At 45.6% G+C, this 15,198-nt stretch overlaps 1 protein-coding gene across 4 annotated transcripts in view; it reads left to right on the forward strand.

The window, feature by feature from the left end:
- Positions 1-12,491, forward strand: part of CYB5B (cytochrome b5 type B) — a 36,425-nt gene extending 23,934 nt beyond the window's left edge. Inside the window, exons 4-7 of one of the 4 annotated variants that reach the window (XR_012154555.1) lie at positions 8,277-8,319; positions 9,465-9,660; positions 10,529-10,560; positions 11,831-11,882. Coding sequence is in view for 3 of the 4 variants with exons in the window: in XM_073308332.1 (XP_073164433.1) it covers positions 8,277-8,319; positions 10,529-10,560; positions 11,831-11,998 (243 nt within the window). In the remaining variant the exon portion in view is untranslated. The other 3 variants (XM_073308332.1, XM_073308334.1, XM_073308333.1) reach the window with 3 other exon arrangements.
- The last annotated feature ends 2,707 nt before the right edge of the window (positions 12,492-15,198 follow it).

Below are 15,198 nucleotides of genomic sequence, written 5' to 3' on the forward strand. Positions count from 1 at the left end.
TCCCACAGTATTCTTGTCAGCAAGTTAAAGAAGTATGGGCTGGATGAATGCACTATAAGGTGGGTAGAAAGTTGGCTAGATTGTCGGGCTCAACGGGTAGTGATCAATGGCTCCATGTCTAGTTGGCAGCCGGTGACAAGTGGAGTGCCCCAGGGGTCGGTCCTGGGGCCGGTTTTGTTCAATATCTTCATAAATGATCTGGAGGATGGTGTGGATTGCACTCTCAGAAAATTTGCAGATGATACTAAACTGGGAGGAGTGGTAGATACGCTGGAGGGCAGGGATAGGATACAGAGGGACCTAGACAAATTGGAGGATTGGGCCAAAAGAAATCTGATGAGGTTCAATAAGGATAAGTGCAGGGTCCTGCACTCAGGACGGAAGAACCCAATGCACAGCTACAGACTAGGGACCGAATGGCTAGGCAGCAGTTCTGCGGAAAAGGACCTAGGGGTGACAGTGGACAAGAAGCTGGATATGAGTCAGCAGTGTGCCCTTGTTGCCAAGAAGGCCAATGGCATTTTGGGATGTATAAGTAGGGGCATAGCCAGCAGATCGAGGGACGTGATCGTCCCCCTCTATTCGACATTGGTGAGGCCTCATCTGGAGTACTGTGTCTAGTTTTGGGCCCCACACTACAAGAAGGATGTGGATAAATTGGAGAGAGTCCAGCGAAGGGCAACAAAAATGATTAGGGGACTGGAACACATGACTTATGAGGAGAGGCTGAGGGAACTGGGATTGTTTAGTCTGCAGAAGAGAAGAATGAGGGGGGATTTGATAGCTGCTTTCAACTACCTGAGAGGTGGTTCCAGAGAGGATGGTTCTAGACTATTCTCAGTGGTAGCAGATGACAGGACAAGGAGTAATGGTCTCAAGTTGCAGTGGGGGAAGTTTAGGTTGGATATTAGGAAAAACTTTTTCACTAGGAGGGTGGTGAAGCACTGGAATGCATTACCTAGGGAGGTGGTAGAATCTCCTTCCTTAGAGGTTTTTAAGGTCAGGCTTGACAAAGCCCTGGCTGGGATGATTTAATTGGGGATTGGTCCTGCTTTGAGCAGGGGGTTGGACTAGATGACCTCTTGAGGTCCCTTCCAACCTTGATATTCTAAGATTCTAAGGGAGCTCAGGTCCTTAGGCAGGGCAGAGCACACAAACAAATGGTCTGTTGCCTGAAGTCCTGGCTCAGACAGATGGCAGACAAATGCAGGCTTCTTGCTCAAAGATGGGGAGGCTGCCACCCCAGGGTGGGGTTGGCAGCAGCAGCTAGGGGGATCCAGGCCCACCGTGCTCCACCAGCCCAAGACCCTAGCAGTGCCAGAGGGTTCCACCACTGGGTCAGCAGGGCTCCTACTGCAACATGCTGACTCGGGTTCTAACACCAAAACCGACCAGCGTCTGGTTTCCCTGGGCTACTTCCTACCATGGTCTTGATGAGGGGTTTTGTATCCTGGGGTCTTCTGTCGCCTTGGGATATATGGCAAGCAGCAGTCCTGGCAGCTCTTTTCCTGGGTCAGTCTCCTCTAGGGGCAGGGCACAGCGCAGCTTAGGTTCAGCGCCAGGGTTGTGCACCAGGTTGGAGACATTTGCTTCCTTCCCTGGCTCAGGCTCAACGAGGCTAAAGGTCCTGTGATTAGCTTCCAGTGGGAGGAGTGGGCCTGGGATCAAAGTGGCTCCTCCCTTTCTGGCTCAGTGGGAGGCCACTCCACCTCACTACACTGGGCCTTTCTGATCGTCCTCTAGCTTATACAGTCTTTGTTTGTGGTTAAACTAGCGCTTTCACCTAACCTGTGGTGATGTCCTTCAGTGCATGCTTAGATGCTGCTTGAAGGGGTTAAGGCTACGGTTTGGTCACAGAGGTCACGGAAGTCAGCAGACCTCTGTGACTTCAGCCCGCAGCGGCTGGGAGCTGCAGGCTACCCACCTTCCCGTGGTGGCTAAGAGCTTCAGGGTACCCTTGCCGCCTGGAGTGGTGGGGGTCCCCCACAGATTCCCCAGCTGCCGCAGGTGTGGGGGGAATCCCCTGGAACTCCTCAGGCCCTGCGGGTGCTGGGGACCCCTCGCAGCGCCCCAGCAGCTCCCCCCGGTGGGGAATCCTCCAGACTTCCCCAGGCGGCGGGGGATCCCTCGCAGCTCACCAGCCACCACAGCGGGGTCCCTCCCAGCTCCCAGTCATGGGGCAGGGACCGCAGCTCCCAACCACAGCAGGGCACTGGACCCTCCTCCCTCCAGCTTTTTGTCATGGACATTTTTAATAAAAGTCAGGAACAGGTCACGGCTTCTATGAATTTTTGTTAATTGCCCGTAACCTGTCCGTGACTTTTACTGAAAATGTCCATGACAAAGTCGTAGCCTTAATTGTGGTTGATTGCACTGTAACATGATCTCTTCAGCTGATGGTTAGCATGTGATTTGGTGAAGACTCTCTTCTGTTTTAAAGTACAAGTTTTGTTCATAGGTGTGGAAGAGCCATGTTTTAGCTTCTTTTATCTACTGGAAGGAAGCTGGTAATCTTTCTTATGTCTAAGAGCATGTTGACATGTGCAGCTTTCCCAATCAGTACAGTTCCTTCCACTTGGTAGTAGACAATACTATGTTTGAGGCAGGCATGTTTACACAACTCTTTAGTTTAGAACTGGTGTCAGACAAGATTGCAGGGAAGAATGGTAATAGAAGGAAGATGATACAGCTTTGTTTTGCCAGATTCTATCTTGAGCTAGATGTTCTGTGGACAGTAAACTGCTCCCCACCACAGTCCAACAAAAGGCTACATACGCTTTGTGTAAGGTCAAAAATTACCCCAAACCGGGTTTGGCTGTATTGCTGAAAGTAACACAAACTCAACCTAAGAAACTCCTCAGGCCTTCTCCACAGGCTTGGCTACCCTAGAGTTCCTGTCTGTCTCTTGCAGACCCTACTTTGCTCTTTCTAGAGCTGTTCCGCCTCCCTTCGCATTTGGGTTGGAGTTAAATGAGTCATCCCTGTCCCAGTGAATTCAGTAGGAATTAACCTGACACTTCCCATATGGTTCTAACAGGGTGAGAGTAGAAGAGAATCTTGCCTTCCCATTACATGGACCCTTCTGCTGTAGGACTACATCATGTTTTGGTATCAAGATTTTTTTTCACAGGAAGGCCTTACAATTATAGGATGATTCATCAAGAGCAGTGGTTCTCAAACTTTTGTACTGGTGACCCCTTTCATACAGCAAGCCTGTGAGTGCAAACCCCCCCTTATATAACACATAAATATAAAAATATGTGTTTTTAATATTTTATATTTATAACACCATTATAAATGCTGGAAGCAAAGCAGGGTTTGGGGAGGAGGCTGACAGCTCGTGACACTCCCCCCCCCAATAACCCCATGACCTCCTGCGGGGTCACAACCCCTAGTTTGAGAACCCCTGATCAAGAAGATCACTAATATGTCTAATGCTTTCCCTTATCTGCTGATGTCCATCTTGTTCACTTCTTCAGTGATGAGCTGTAACCTAAAAATATGGCTATTGCATCATTGTGCTCTTTGGAACCTGCTTTGGTGTTTTTGGGTAAGGGTTCTCAGATGCTGCTGCAAGTTTCTGTTTCTGGAGCATTTTGGCACTGAGTGATTTCTTCTTAGATATGAAAGGTGGTGTGTGCCCCAGCAGTTTCTAGTATGCATTGGTTTGGTACCCAACAAGTCCATAGCAGCTTTTTTCACACTACAAGTAGATGGCTGCTCTGTGTTCCTTAAGTGGGATTTCTTAAGTCCTTGCTGCTTTTTGATCGTATGGTCTCCTTACTCTTTTCAGCACTTGACTCTGGAACACACCTTTTGTCTGCTTGTTTCTGAAATGTACATTTCATAAGAACATAACATAAGAACGTCCATACTGGGTCAGACCAAAGGTCCATCTAGCCCAGTATCCTGTCTGCCGACAGAGGCCAATGCCAGGTGCCCCAGAGGGAATGAACTGAACAGGTCATCATCAAGTGATCCATTCTTTGTTGCCCTTCCCAGGGACACCATCGCTTCCCCTCCTCGCTAATAGCCATAGATGGACCTGTCCTCCATGAACTTCTCTACTTCTGTTTTGAACCCTGTTATAGTCTTGGCCTTCACAACATCCTCTTACAAGGAGTTCCACAGGTTGTCTGTGCGTTGTGTGAAAAAATACTTCCTTTTGTTTGTTTTAAACCTGCTGCCTATTAATTTCATTTGGTGACCCCTGGTTCTTGTGTTGTGAGAAGGAGTAAATGACACTTCCTTATTTACTTTCTCCACACCAGTCATGATTTTATAGACCTCTATCATATCCCCACTTAATTTTTTTTTCCAAGCTGAAAAATCCCAGTCTTATTAATCTCTCCTCATATGGCAGATGTTCCATACCCCTAATAATTTTTGTTGCCCCTTTCTGAACTTCTTCCAATTCCAACATATCTTTTTTTGAGATGGGGCGACCACATCTGCACCCAGTATTCAAGATGTGGGCATACCATGGATTTATACAGAGGCAATACGATATTTTCTGTCTTATTATCTATCCCTTTCTTAATGATACCCAACATTCTGTTCGCTTTTTTGACTGCCGCTGCACATTGAGTGGATGTTTTCAGAGAACTATCCGCAGTGACTCTAAGATCTCTTTCTTGAGTGGTAACAGCTAGTTTAGACCCCATCATTCTATATGTGCAGTTGGGATTATGTTTTCCAATGGGCATTACTTTGCATTTATCAACATTGAATTTCATCTGCCATTTTGTTGCCCAGTCACCCAGTTTTGTAAGATCCTTTTGTAGCTCTTCGCAGTCTGCCTGGGACTTAACTATTTTGAGTAGTTTTGTATCATCTGCAAATTTTGCCACCTCACTGTTTACCCCTTTTTACAGATCATTTATGAATATATTGAAAAGGACTGGGCCCACTACAGACCCCTGGAGGACACCACTATTTACCTCTCTCCATTCTGAAAACCGACCATTTATTCCTACCCTATTGTTTCCTATCTTTTAACCAGTTACCAGTCCATGAGAGGACCTTCCCTCTTATCCCATGACTGCTTATTTTGCTTAAGAATCTTTTAATCAGATTAATATTTGAATCAGATATTAATCTCACTCTTTGACTGGAATTGTGCTTATTTTGCCTGTTGAAAATATTATTGTTTTGTTTGACACCACCTGTCCCCAACCCATTCTCCTACTCCAAAAAAAATTTGCGCAATCTGCAGCTTTTAATGTATAGATATCGGGGAAACTCAGACTTTGTGTTGGAAGTCTTCTCCTACAGCATTTGACTCTACTTCCTTTTTTTAATTGCAATTCCATTTCAAAACAGAACATGAAAAGACAGTATGCTGGCCTTACTATGCAGATCTCTTGTATAATTGTTCAAGAACACGGACTGGGTTGTGAACTGTCCCTTCCTCGACTAACCTCAATGAACAACCCCATCCAAGAGACTGATGGGGAAAAGTGTACTCTCTGAATGTTGGTGGTTCCTGTGTAGATACTCCAAATTTCACGGGGGTGGATTAAGAATTGAATGGCAGCCTTCGCTGCTCTAGCCCAGGAGAGCTAGGCATGGTTCCCTCTGGAGATTGCCAAAACAGCTGACCAGTTTACTAGTTGCTCTAGGAAAATGAAGCCCCAAACTCCATCTTTCCAGGCCTATGTGTACTGTGTACATTGCTGCCTGTGGCTCAGGACCAGAGGGAAAAAACTGAGTCATTCAGTGTTTCTTCCACAGAGCTGGTGGTTTTGTGTTTACACAAATTGGGATCCTGAATAAACCTTGCAAGCAAATTATTACTTTGTTTTTGTTCTAAAGATCAGCAGCACCACCTCAGTGTGGGATTTGAACCTCACTCCCCTGACATCAGCAGAGTGTTATTTCCACACCTTGAACCGCAGACCTCTGTTTGCATCATTCAGTGTGTCCTGATCACTGAACTGTTAGTGTTGTCAGATTCAACCCAGGAGACAGACCCAACCACCTGGGTTTGGCCTGAAATCATTAATTCTGTGTTAGCATCAGCAAGTGATCTCTAGGGCTTCTGCTGAAAACTTGGGGACTCCTGGATCAGAACCTGGGTGGGGAGGCATATTGGAAAACTACCCTTGAAAGGATGGGGGTGGCGAATCTTTAGTAAATGGAATCTAATTAAGGAGTTAAATGTGTGTCTTGCAGTTGGCTTCTCCTTGTACTTGACTAGGAGAGTTGGCCTGGTAACAGCTCTGCTTTAGACAGCCCTTTCATTAGACATCAAGAGGCAACCTCTTCTTTTTCTGCAGTCTGTTGGGAGGGTCTGTTTGTTCTGGTCAGCCATGGAGAGTATCGTTCAAACTAGCTCAAATCCCAGGTTAGTTATACAGAACAGCAGGCCTTTCAAATTATTCTTTTTTCATTTCAACCCTATTTCATAAGCTGATGCAGAGCCACATGCTTCAATAAAGGGTGTATAGCAATGGGTGCCAGCCTGAGCAGCTGTGCTGAGTATGAGGAGAACTTAGGGCATTTCACAGCTTACTGCTATATTTAGGTTTCAGAGTAACAGCCGTGTTAGTCCGTATTTGCAAAAAGAAAAGGAGTACTTGTGGCAACTTAGAGACTAACCAATTTATTTGAGCATGAGCTTTCGTGAGCTACAGCTCACTTCATCGGATGCATACCGTGGAAACTGCAGTAGACATTATATACACACAGAGACCATGAAACAATACCCCCTCCCACCCCACTGTCCTGCTGGTAATAGCTTATCTAAAGTGATCATCAAGTTGGGCCATTTCCAGCACAAATCCAGGTTTTCTCACCCTCCGCCGGCCCCCCCCCCTACAAACTCACTCTCCTGCTGGTAATAGCCCATCCAAAGTGACCACTCTCTTCACAATGTGTATGATAATCAAGGTGGGTCATTTCGAGCACACATCCAGGTTCTCTCACTCCCTCACCCCCCTCCAAAAAACCACACACACAAACTCACTCTCCTGCTGGTAATAGCTTATCAAAAGTGACCACTCTCCCTACAATGTGCATGGTAATCAAGGTGGGCCATTTCCAGCACAAATCCAGGTTTTCTCACCCCCCCACCCCCATACAAACTCACTCTCCTGCTGATAATAGCTTATCTGAAGTGATCATTAAGTTGGGCCATTTCCAGCACAAATCCAGGTTTTCTCACCCTCCGCGCCTCCCCCCCGCCCCCCCACTGCTGGTAATAGCCCATCCAAAGTGACCACTCTCTTCACAATGTGTATGATAATCAAGGTGGGCCATTTCCTGCACAAATCCAGGTTCTCTCACCCCCCTCCAAAAACCACACACACAAACTCAATCTCCTGCTGGTAATAGCTTATCCAAAGTGACCACTCTCCCTACAATGTGCATGATAATCAAGGTGGGCCAATGGCCCAACTTGATGATCATTTTAGATAAGCTTCAGAGTAACAGCTGTGTTAGTCTGTCTTTGCAAAAAGAAAAGGAGTACTTGTGGCATCTTAGAGACTAACCAATTGGTTAGTCTCTAAGGTGCCACAAGTACTCCTTTTCTTTTTTTAGATAAGCTATTACCAGCAGGACAGTGGGGTGGGAGGGGGTATTGTTTCATGGTCTCTGTGTGTATATAATGTCTACTGCAGTTTCCACGGTATGCATCCGATGAAGTGAGCTGTAGCTTACGAAAGCTCATGCTCAAATAAATTGGTTAGTCTCTAAGGTGCCAGAAGTACTCCTTTTCTTTTTGCTATATTTAGATATGTCAAAATGGTGGATGGTGAGCCTCCAAGGGGATCTAAAGAAACTGAAAGATTGGGCAGCACTATGGAAAGTGCATTTTAACTTGGATAAATCCAACATAATGCTCACTGGAGGGGAAGAAAGTTCTATCCTCTTCTGATAGGTTCTGAACTTGCAGGATGCTCTAAGTAGAAAGATCACTGCTGCTGTCCTTAGTTCAGTGGAGAAGATCAGTCCAGTGTGCTGCAGCAATCTAGGGGAACAAGTAGGTGCTCAGGTGTATTTAAAAATAACAAAAGATGGATAAAAGATGTTGCCCCTTTGATATCATTTTCCTTTTGAAGATCTCAAAGTTCTTCTCAAGCACAAATGATGGTATCCCTGCATCTAAAACAGCATCTTAATTTCAAAGACAGCATAAATTGCAAAGGGCAGCACATTGGTTAGAGGTGTATTGGGACTTACGGAGGATGAGACACTGTAGAAGACCTTGGAAAGGGGAAGTGTTGTAGGGGTATTCAGTTCTTAGGAGGTCCTTCCTTTCTTCTGCCCCATAGCATGAAAACAAGGGGATCACTTTCATACTTCATCCGTTTCACAGTAAGTCAAAGGAAAGAAAGTATTTTTACACATTGTATAGTCACTTTGTGAAACTTACTTTCACTGAAGGTCAGTACTCTTGCTTGTATATACAATCATATATTTTAAAAACCCCAAACCATCCCCGGGCTGGCTTTGTGTCTCCTTGTTATCTGACACCTTTTCACAAACACTAAAACTAACTCACTTTAAAAAAAAAAAAGGTGGGAGGAGTGGATGATGATGTGGACACACCATATGCAACTCTTCAAGCTCAACGAAGAAGGGGAATAATCTCTTAGACATCATGGCATCAGTTGATTGCCTGGGGGAAAAATCTTTCCCAATCTCTATGTTAAATACAAAATTATGCTTTTGTCCAGATGTTTTGTAGATGTTTATACTTTCCTCTGAAACATCAGGTACTTGTCCTGGATGCAAGGTATCTGGCTAGCTGAGCCAATGATTTGATGTTTTGGCAAATCCCATGTTTCTTTTGTGATGTGGGCTAGTTACAGGCTTTGTCTGTCTTAGGAGATGGGGTAGCGTGTCTCTTAAAGGCTGTAGTATCTATCCACATAGTATCCCTGTGTAATAAAGTATAGTTGTGACTAGAGGCTCCGATCAAGATTGGGCCCTGTTGTGCATAGAGATAGATGTGGTCTCTGACCTGAAATGCTTATAATAAAAGAAGAGAAGGGGGAGGCTGAGACTAATGTGTATAAAAATTAAGGATTCTTAATACATAAATATCAACTTGCCCTACCTGCCCCTTTGTAGGCATAAATTGTTGACTGACTTCTTGTAGGTGTTATGGAAGAAATAGATCTTTAAAAGTGATTTGAAGGAGGACAGGGTTGTTAGCCTTACAAATCACTTCCGGGAGGGAGTCTATAAATAAGGAATGACGTGGCAGAAAACGCAAAGCTATTTATGGAAGGAACAGACAAGTGTGTGGTCAGTAACTTAATCACCAGGAGATTGGAAGAAAGTTGGGGATAAATATGGAAGGACAGAGTAGTAAAGGGCTTTGGTGGTAAAGAGAAGAAACTTGAATTTGACGTGGTGGACGAGGATTAGGCAGCAGAGGGAATTACAGGAGGAGGATGTGATGTGGTTAGACATGTGAGCAAGGAAGATGACTTTAGAAGCTGTGTTTTGACCAGATTGGAGGGCAGCAATGGTGGCTATGAGGTTCAAGCAGCCAAGACCGGAGATGAAGGCCTGACTGAGAGTTTCAGCTGCCTGGACAGAAGAGGATCAATTCTGGAAATTTGATGGAGGAAGTGTTAGGATTTGGAGACATCCTGGATATGTGGAGTTGAAGAAAATTCCTAGATCCTATGCCTGAGTGACAAGAAGGTTGGTGGTGTCAGTCACTGGGGGAAGTAGATACAGGTTTGGAGTCCATTTTTGGGCACATTAGGTTGTTGGTGAGACATCTGTGTCAGACATGGAATTTGGTGGAAGGACAAGAAGTCTGGAGTGGAAAGGTAGATTTACAAGTAATCATCCATAGCATATGAAGTAGTGTGAACAGATCACCCAGAGAAAGAGAGAAGAGGAGAGGGCCGAGGATGGAGCCCTGTAGGACTCCAATGGAGACTGGGAGATGGGGAAGAGATGAACCTGCCAGAAAAGGTGCTGAAGGAATGATCAGACAGAACCAGGCAAAAGCCAAGGGAGGCAAGAGTTTGAGGAGGATGAGACTGACCATGTGAAGCAGCAGGGGTCAAGAGGATGAGAATGGAATACAGGCTCAGCGATTTAGCCAGGAAGAGATCATTCAGACTTGGTGAGAGCAATTTTGGTCAAATGCTGGGCACAGAAGCCACACTGGAGGGGGAATCTGTGATGCAGTTGCAGGAGAGCAACTTGAGGTAATGGTTGTAGATAGCACATTCAATGAGTTCAGAGGTGAAGGGAGGAAGTTGGATGGTTGCTGCAGACAGGTGGGGTAAAGAGTTCATTTTGCTTTTAAGGATGGGTAAATCCAGCATATGCTTGTATTTAGAGAATAGGTCTGAGTGTGAGGTGGAGTCAGGGAGGCAAGTGAAGAGATGTGGCAGAGAGCAAGTGAGAACCCTGTGTTGGTTATGGAAGGGAAAGAGAGGTATGGGAAAGGGAGGAAGATGTGAGGGTTTTTCTGTCCCCTCTCTATGGCAGCTACATGTTCAGGGTTGTAGTTCTGTCAGTACAACTTGTATAATGTATCTCTCTTTCTCCTCAGGATCCAAACACGACACCCTCAAGCCAGTCAAGGTATAGTACCGTTTATATAGGAATAAAGAGGTCTGAGGGCTGGGGCACTCTGTAGCATTACATATTAATTCTGTGCCTTGTCAATGTACAGAGCAGAAATCCCAGAACCTTAATGCAAAGCTCTTGAGTGCAGCCAGTCCAAGATAAGTAGCCAAATTGCAGCCCAATGAGTTTTATGTGAGTCCACAGTTTCCCCCTTTAATATGCAGGAGCCATCCATGGAGACAAGTCCCAGCATGCAAAGCTCCATCCTGTTCAGAACAGCTAGGCCTCCTAGCGACCTGGAACTTTCAGCCTCTGGTTCACACTTTCATTTTAAATATTACTATGGCTGCAAACTGCTCCACTGTCATGCTAATTTAGGTGAATGTCACAGATTCCTGGCACACTGTTAATGCGTTATATGGATTGGCAAATTTGTGGGAGCTGCTGTTTTACTGTAGAGTGGCCAGGCTAGTTTTGCTGTAGTCCCAGATAGGGTTGCCAGGTGTCCGGTTTTTGACTGGAACGCCCAGTCAAAAATGGACCCTGGCAGCTCTGGTCAGCGCTGCTGACTAGGCTGCTAAAAGTCTGGTCGGCGTCACAACGGGACTTAGGCAGGCTCCCTGCGACTCCCGGAAGTGACCAGCATATCCGGCTCCTAGGCACAAGGGCAGCCTCGGGGGCTCCGCACACTGCCCCAAGCACCAGTCCAGAGCTCCCACTGGAGCCAGACATGCTGGCCTAGGAGCTGGACATTCCAGGTGCTTCCAGGAGCCATGGGGAACCCTCACCCCCTCTTGCACCCGCACCCTGAACCCCTAGTTTGTGGCCCCACCCCAGAGCCCACACCTCCAGCTGAAGCCCTCACCTCCTTCCGCACCCCAATACCCTGCCCCAGCCCCATGAAAGTGAGTGAGGGTGGGGGAGAGCAAGCGATGGACGGGGGGGGGAAATAAAGTGAGCAGGGGTGGGGCCTTCGGGCAGGGCAAGGGTGTTAGGTTTTGTGCAGTTACAAAGTTGGCAGCCCTAGTCCAAGAAGTATATAGAATCAGAACAGGTTTCTGGATTTCTATGACTGATGTAGAAGGCCCTCTTCTGTAAGGAGGCCAGTCAGCTTGGCTGGAGGTGAGCTCCTCTCAGTGTCTAAATATGTGGTTTCTCAGAGAATTTCCCAGATCAAACCAGTCCAGATTTGAGCATGTTGGACATTAGGAATAAATTATTAATTTGCTGCTCTTTTCTGTTTTTTTGTGTTGTGTGTTGATTTTTTTCCCCCTCTCTTCTGTAGTTTCTGGTCAACATGGCTAATCCCCATCTTCGGCGCACTGGTCATAGGCTTAATGTACCGATATTACATGTTGGATGGGAAATCCTCTTGATCTGGCCTCGCTGGAACCTTGAGAAGCATGAGAGCACACGCATGCAAGCAAGAGCTCTGGGGTTTTGGTTTTCTTAAACCTTGCATATTTTGTTCTTAGCTTTGAGTCTGTCTAGCAACGGTGGTGTCTGCAGAGCCAAGCTAGTGTTAGAGAGTCTGTCCTGACTCTGGGATCCGCTGCCTTGTCTCACATTCTCCTCAGTGTCTTTGTATGTGTTTTGAGGTAGGGGGTGAGGTGCAGTGTCCTAATATTCCATTATATATCTAGTCTGTTTCCCTGTAATAATTAATCATGGGTAACTTTTAACACCTTTTTGTTAATCCCAACAATGTGGAACAGCTGCTAGCGTGTGAGCCTGTGAAATGCCTCTGTCTTTCATGTGAGCATTGTCAAAGAAACTGCAAGCTGTCTACGATCCCCTCCAGCAAGCGTTCTGTGACTGAGCAGAACAGCTTTCCCAGTGCACCCAGGCAACAGTAACAGGAGCAGCAGGAAATTGCTAGCTCTTGTTGTCTCTTCATATATGTGGCTGTGTTTAAATGGTTAAGCAAATATATATTTTAAAAATGATCCATTTCACTTTCTAATATTTATGTCTGTCCTGTAAAATGAGAGCTCACAGCTGTTGTACTTGGGACCCTACCTCCATAGTGACTGATAGCTGGCTTCTTGGAACAGGTCTCTTCTCTCTCTACCCGAGCTCTGTAGACGGGGTAAAACACATTCCTGTTTAAACATGAGGGTGGACTGGACACCTCCCTCGTACAGCCTGGGTTCCTGGGGAGGGCTAGCGGGAAGAGTAGCAGTTAGAACTCCCTGCTTGGGATTGGTGTATGATGTTCTGGTTTTCTGTTGGGACTGGAGTGTGGGTGTTCCCTGTTTTCCTGAGACTATTCCAGAAGCTACCCTTCTGCTGCCAGCCCCAAACAGGGAAGAAAGGCAGCACAAACCATGCTTTATGCATCATAAAGCATGATCTTTCTTATCTCTTCCAGTAGTGTAGTCCTGTGACTCTACAATCTGTGCTAACTGCAGTGCGGAATACAACACAACACCAGATAGAAAAGAGGAATTCTGGTTCTTATCATCCCTCTGTGATTCTGTTGTTTCTAACTTGCTCTGAGACTCTTTCCCAATTGGGTTTCAGAGTAACAGCTGTGTTAGTCTGTATTCGCAAAAAGAAAAGGAGGACTTGTGGCACCTTAGAGACTAACCAATTTATTTGAGCATAAGCTTTTGTGAGCTAGATGCATCCGATGAAGTGAGCTGTAGCTCACGAAAGCTTATGCTCAAATAAATTGGTTAGTCTCTAAGGTGCCACAAGTCCTCCTTTTCTTTTTCCCAATTGGGGGCATCTTAGCAATGAGGAGAGCACCGTAGCAGAGCTTGTCACTGGATAGTAGATAAGGAATGCCCTCCTTTCTTTATTGCTTCTCTTTTTACTACATCCCTCTGTCCTGTATATGAGAACACTCTCTGGAAGGGGGTGTGTTGTTTTAGCTGCTTGTTATTCCCGACTCCAGGCAGCCAGTGTGCTCCCCGAAGTTACTGTTTAGTTGTCTTTGAACTCTGGGAATTGCAAGCTAGGTTTTTTCAATATAAAAGGCCGTGAAGTCTCCCTTGATGGGAAAGAATGACTGTTGAAATGGCCTTAACTCCCCTCCAACATGCGGCATCCTGTCGCTCCCACCACATCACCCATGTGGCTTAGCACTAATTAGCAGGCTTTTGGGGCTGCTGCCTCGGAGTCCTCTTCCATATCGGGATTCCTTAGAACAGAATTATCAAAAGGCCCCTCTCTTTGGTGCAGGACTCCCTTCCCCTGCTCTGGATTATGTTCTGTCTTCTACTGTGAACTGCGGGAGGTAGAAAGCTGCCGTCCGTAGTGTGGGGAACCCTGGGGTTACTGTGTGGTGCTGAGAATTCCTAACACTGCTTTTAGTCATTCCATCCATTACAAGCTGTCCTTGGTCTGCTGCTACAAGGGAAGGGACTGAACCCAAGGTTAACTTTAACAGTTTATCAGCCTGATTACTGTGTGTGTGTTTTAGGTCCAATTGTAAGAGGGGCATAAATTTGAGCCAAGCAAAATCCATTGGGAAAGATCCTGCAAATATCTGTGCTTTTTAAAATATTTTAAAAGGATATATGGGATGACCTGGCTAATTATAGACCTGTAAGCCTGACATCAATCCTAGGCAAAAAAATGGAACGTCTGATACAGGACTTCATTAATAAAGAATTTAATCCATTGTGAGTTAAGCATATGTACAATCTATTTCATCCTTATGAGAGAACTAAATATCCATCATATAGAAATCCCTGCCCTCCCCCTCCCCCAGCACTACATTTATTGTCTTAGGCAGTGAGAGCCATGTTTTAATATCTGTGGAAACTGTCACATTTCAGCCAGTAGTGTCCACTGTGGGCTCTTGCTTGTCTATTTCCACTGATGATAGACTGTGGTGCAGTCCACAGTTTGAAATCAGTCAGCAAATATCTGGGGTGCAGACAGTTGGGGAAGCATAGTGCTCTGTAAGAGAGCTGTGAATCTGGCCTCGATTTCTTCCAGACAAAGGGGATACTTTTGTGAGTGACTTGTTTACTTCTTAACAGCAGTAGGGGCTTGTTTTCAAGTCTGTATTGCTATTTTACTGAGTTTAGTTTTCACAAGGAGGAAGACCTAGTTGGCATCTAATAATATCTGCCTCTGGGTTTCCTCTAGTAGGATCATATTATATATGTATTTGAAAGGAGAGCTAAAACAGTTGTTTGGTCTAATTGAGTGCAGTGAATGTGTTTGACAGACACTTGCACTGATTCCTGGAGCAGTAATTTGCCTCTAATACTGTAAAATGGCAGCACATAGTTGCATCTGATTCCTGGGGTAAGGATGGCATGTTCAATTACCTCCTGCTGCTGGAGAGCTGGCCACGAACACAATTGGAAGTTTGTTGACTGTGCTGTAGGACCAAAAATTCATCAGATGAGCAGCCATGATAGGCAGGTTGGATTGTCTAGGACTGAAATAGGATGGTGCTACTTGTCCAGATGGAAGCACACCTGCAGAACTGAGCTAGGCGCATACCTAGCTGGTGCCAGCATTGACGTGACTGACCATGCAATCAGTCCATAAGTTTCCCAAGCTTGTACACTTCCTTTAATTATTTTTTTTAAAAAGTAATGGGTTCATCCAGTTTTTTTCATTCCTTTTTCCTTAAAAGTCATGTGGATTATAGCTTTAACCCTGAGTTTTACCAACTAAAACCAGCTTTAA

This window comes from Lepidochelys kempii, chromosome 12, assembly GCF_965140265.1.
Source record: "Lepidochelys kempii isolate rLepKem1 chromosome 12, rLepKem1.hap2, whole genome shotgun sequence".
Lineage (NCBI taxonomy): Eukaryota > Metazoa > Chordata > Testudines > Cheloniidae > Lepidochelys > Lepidochelys kempii.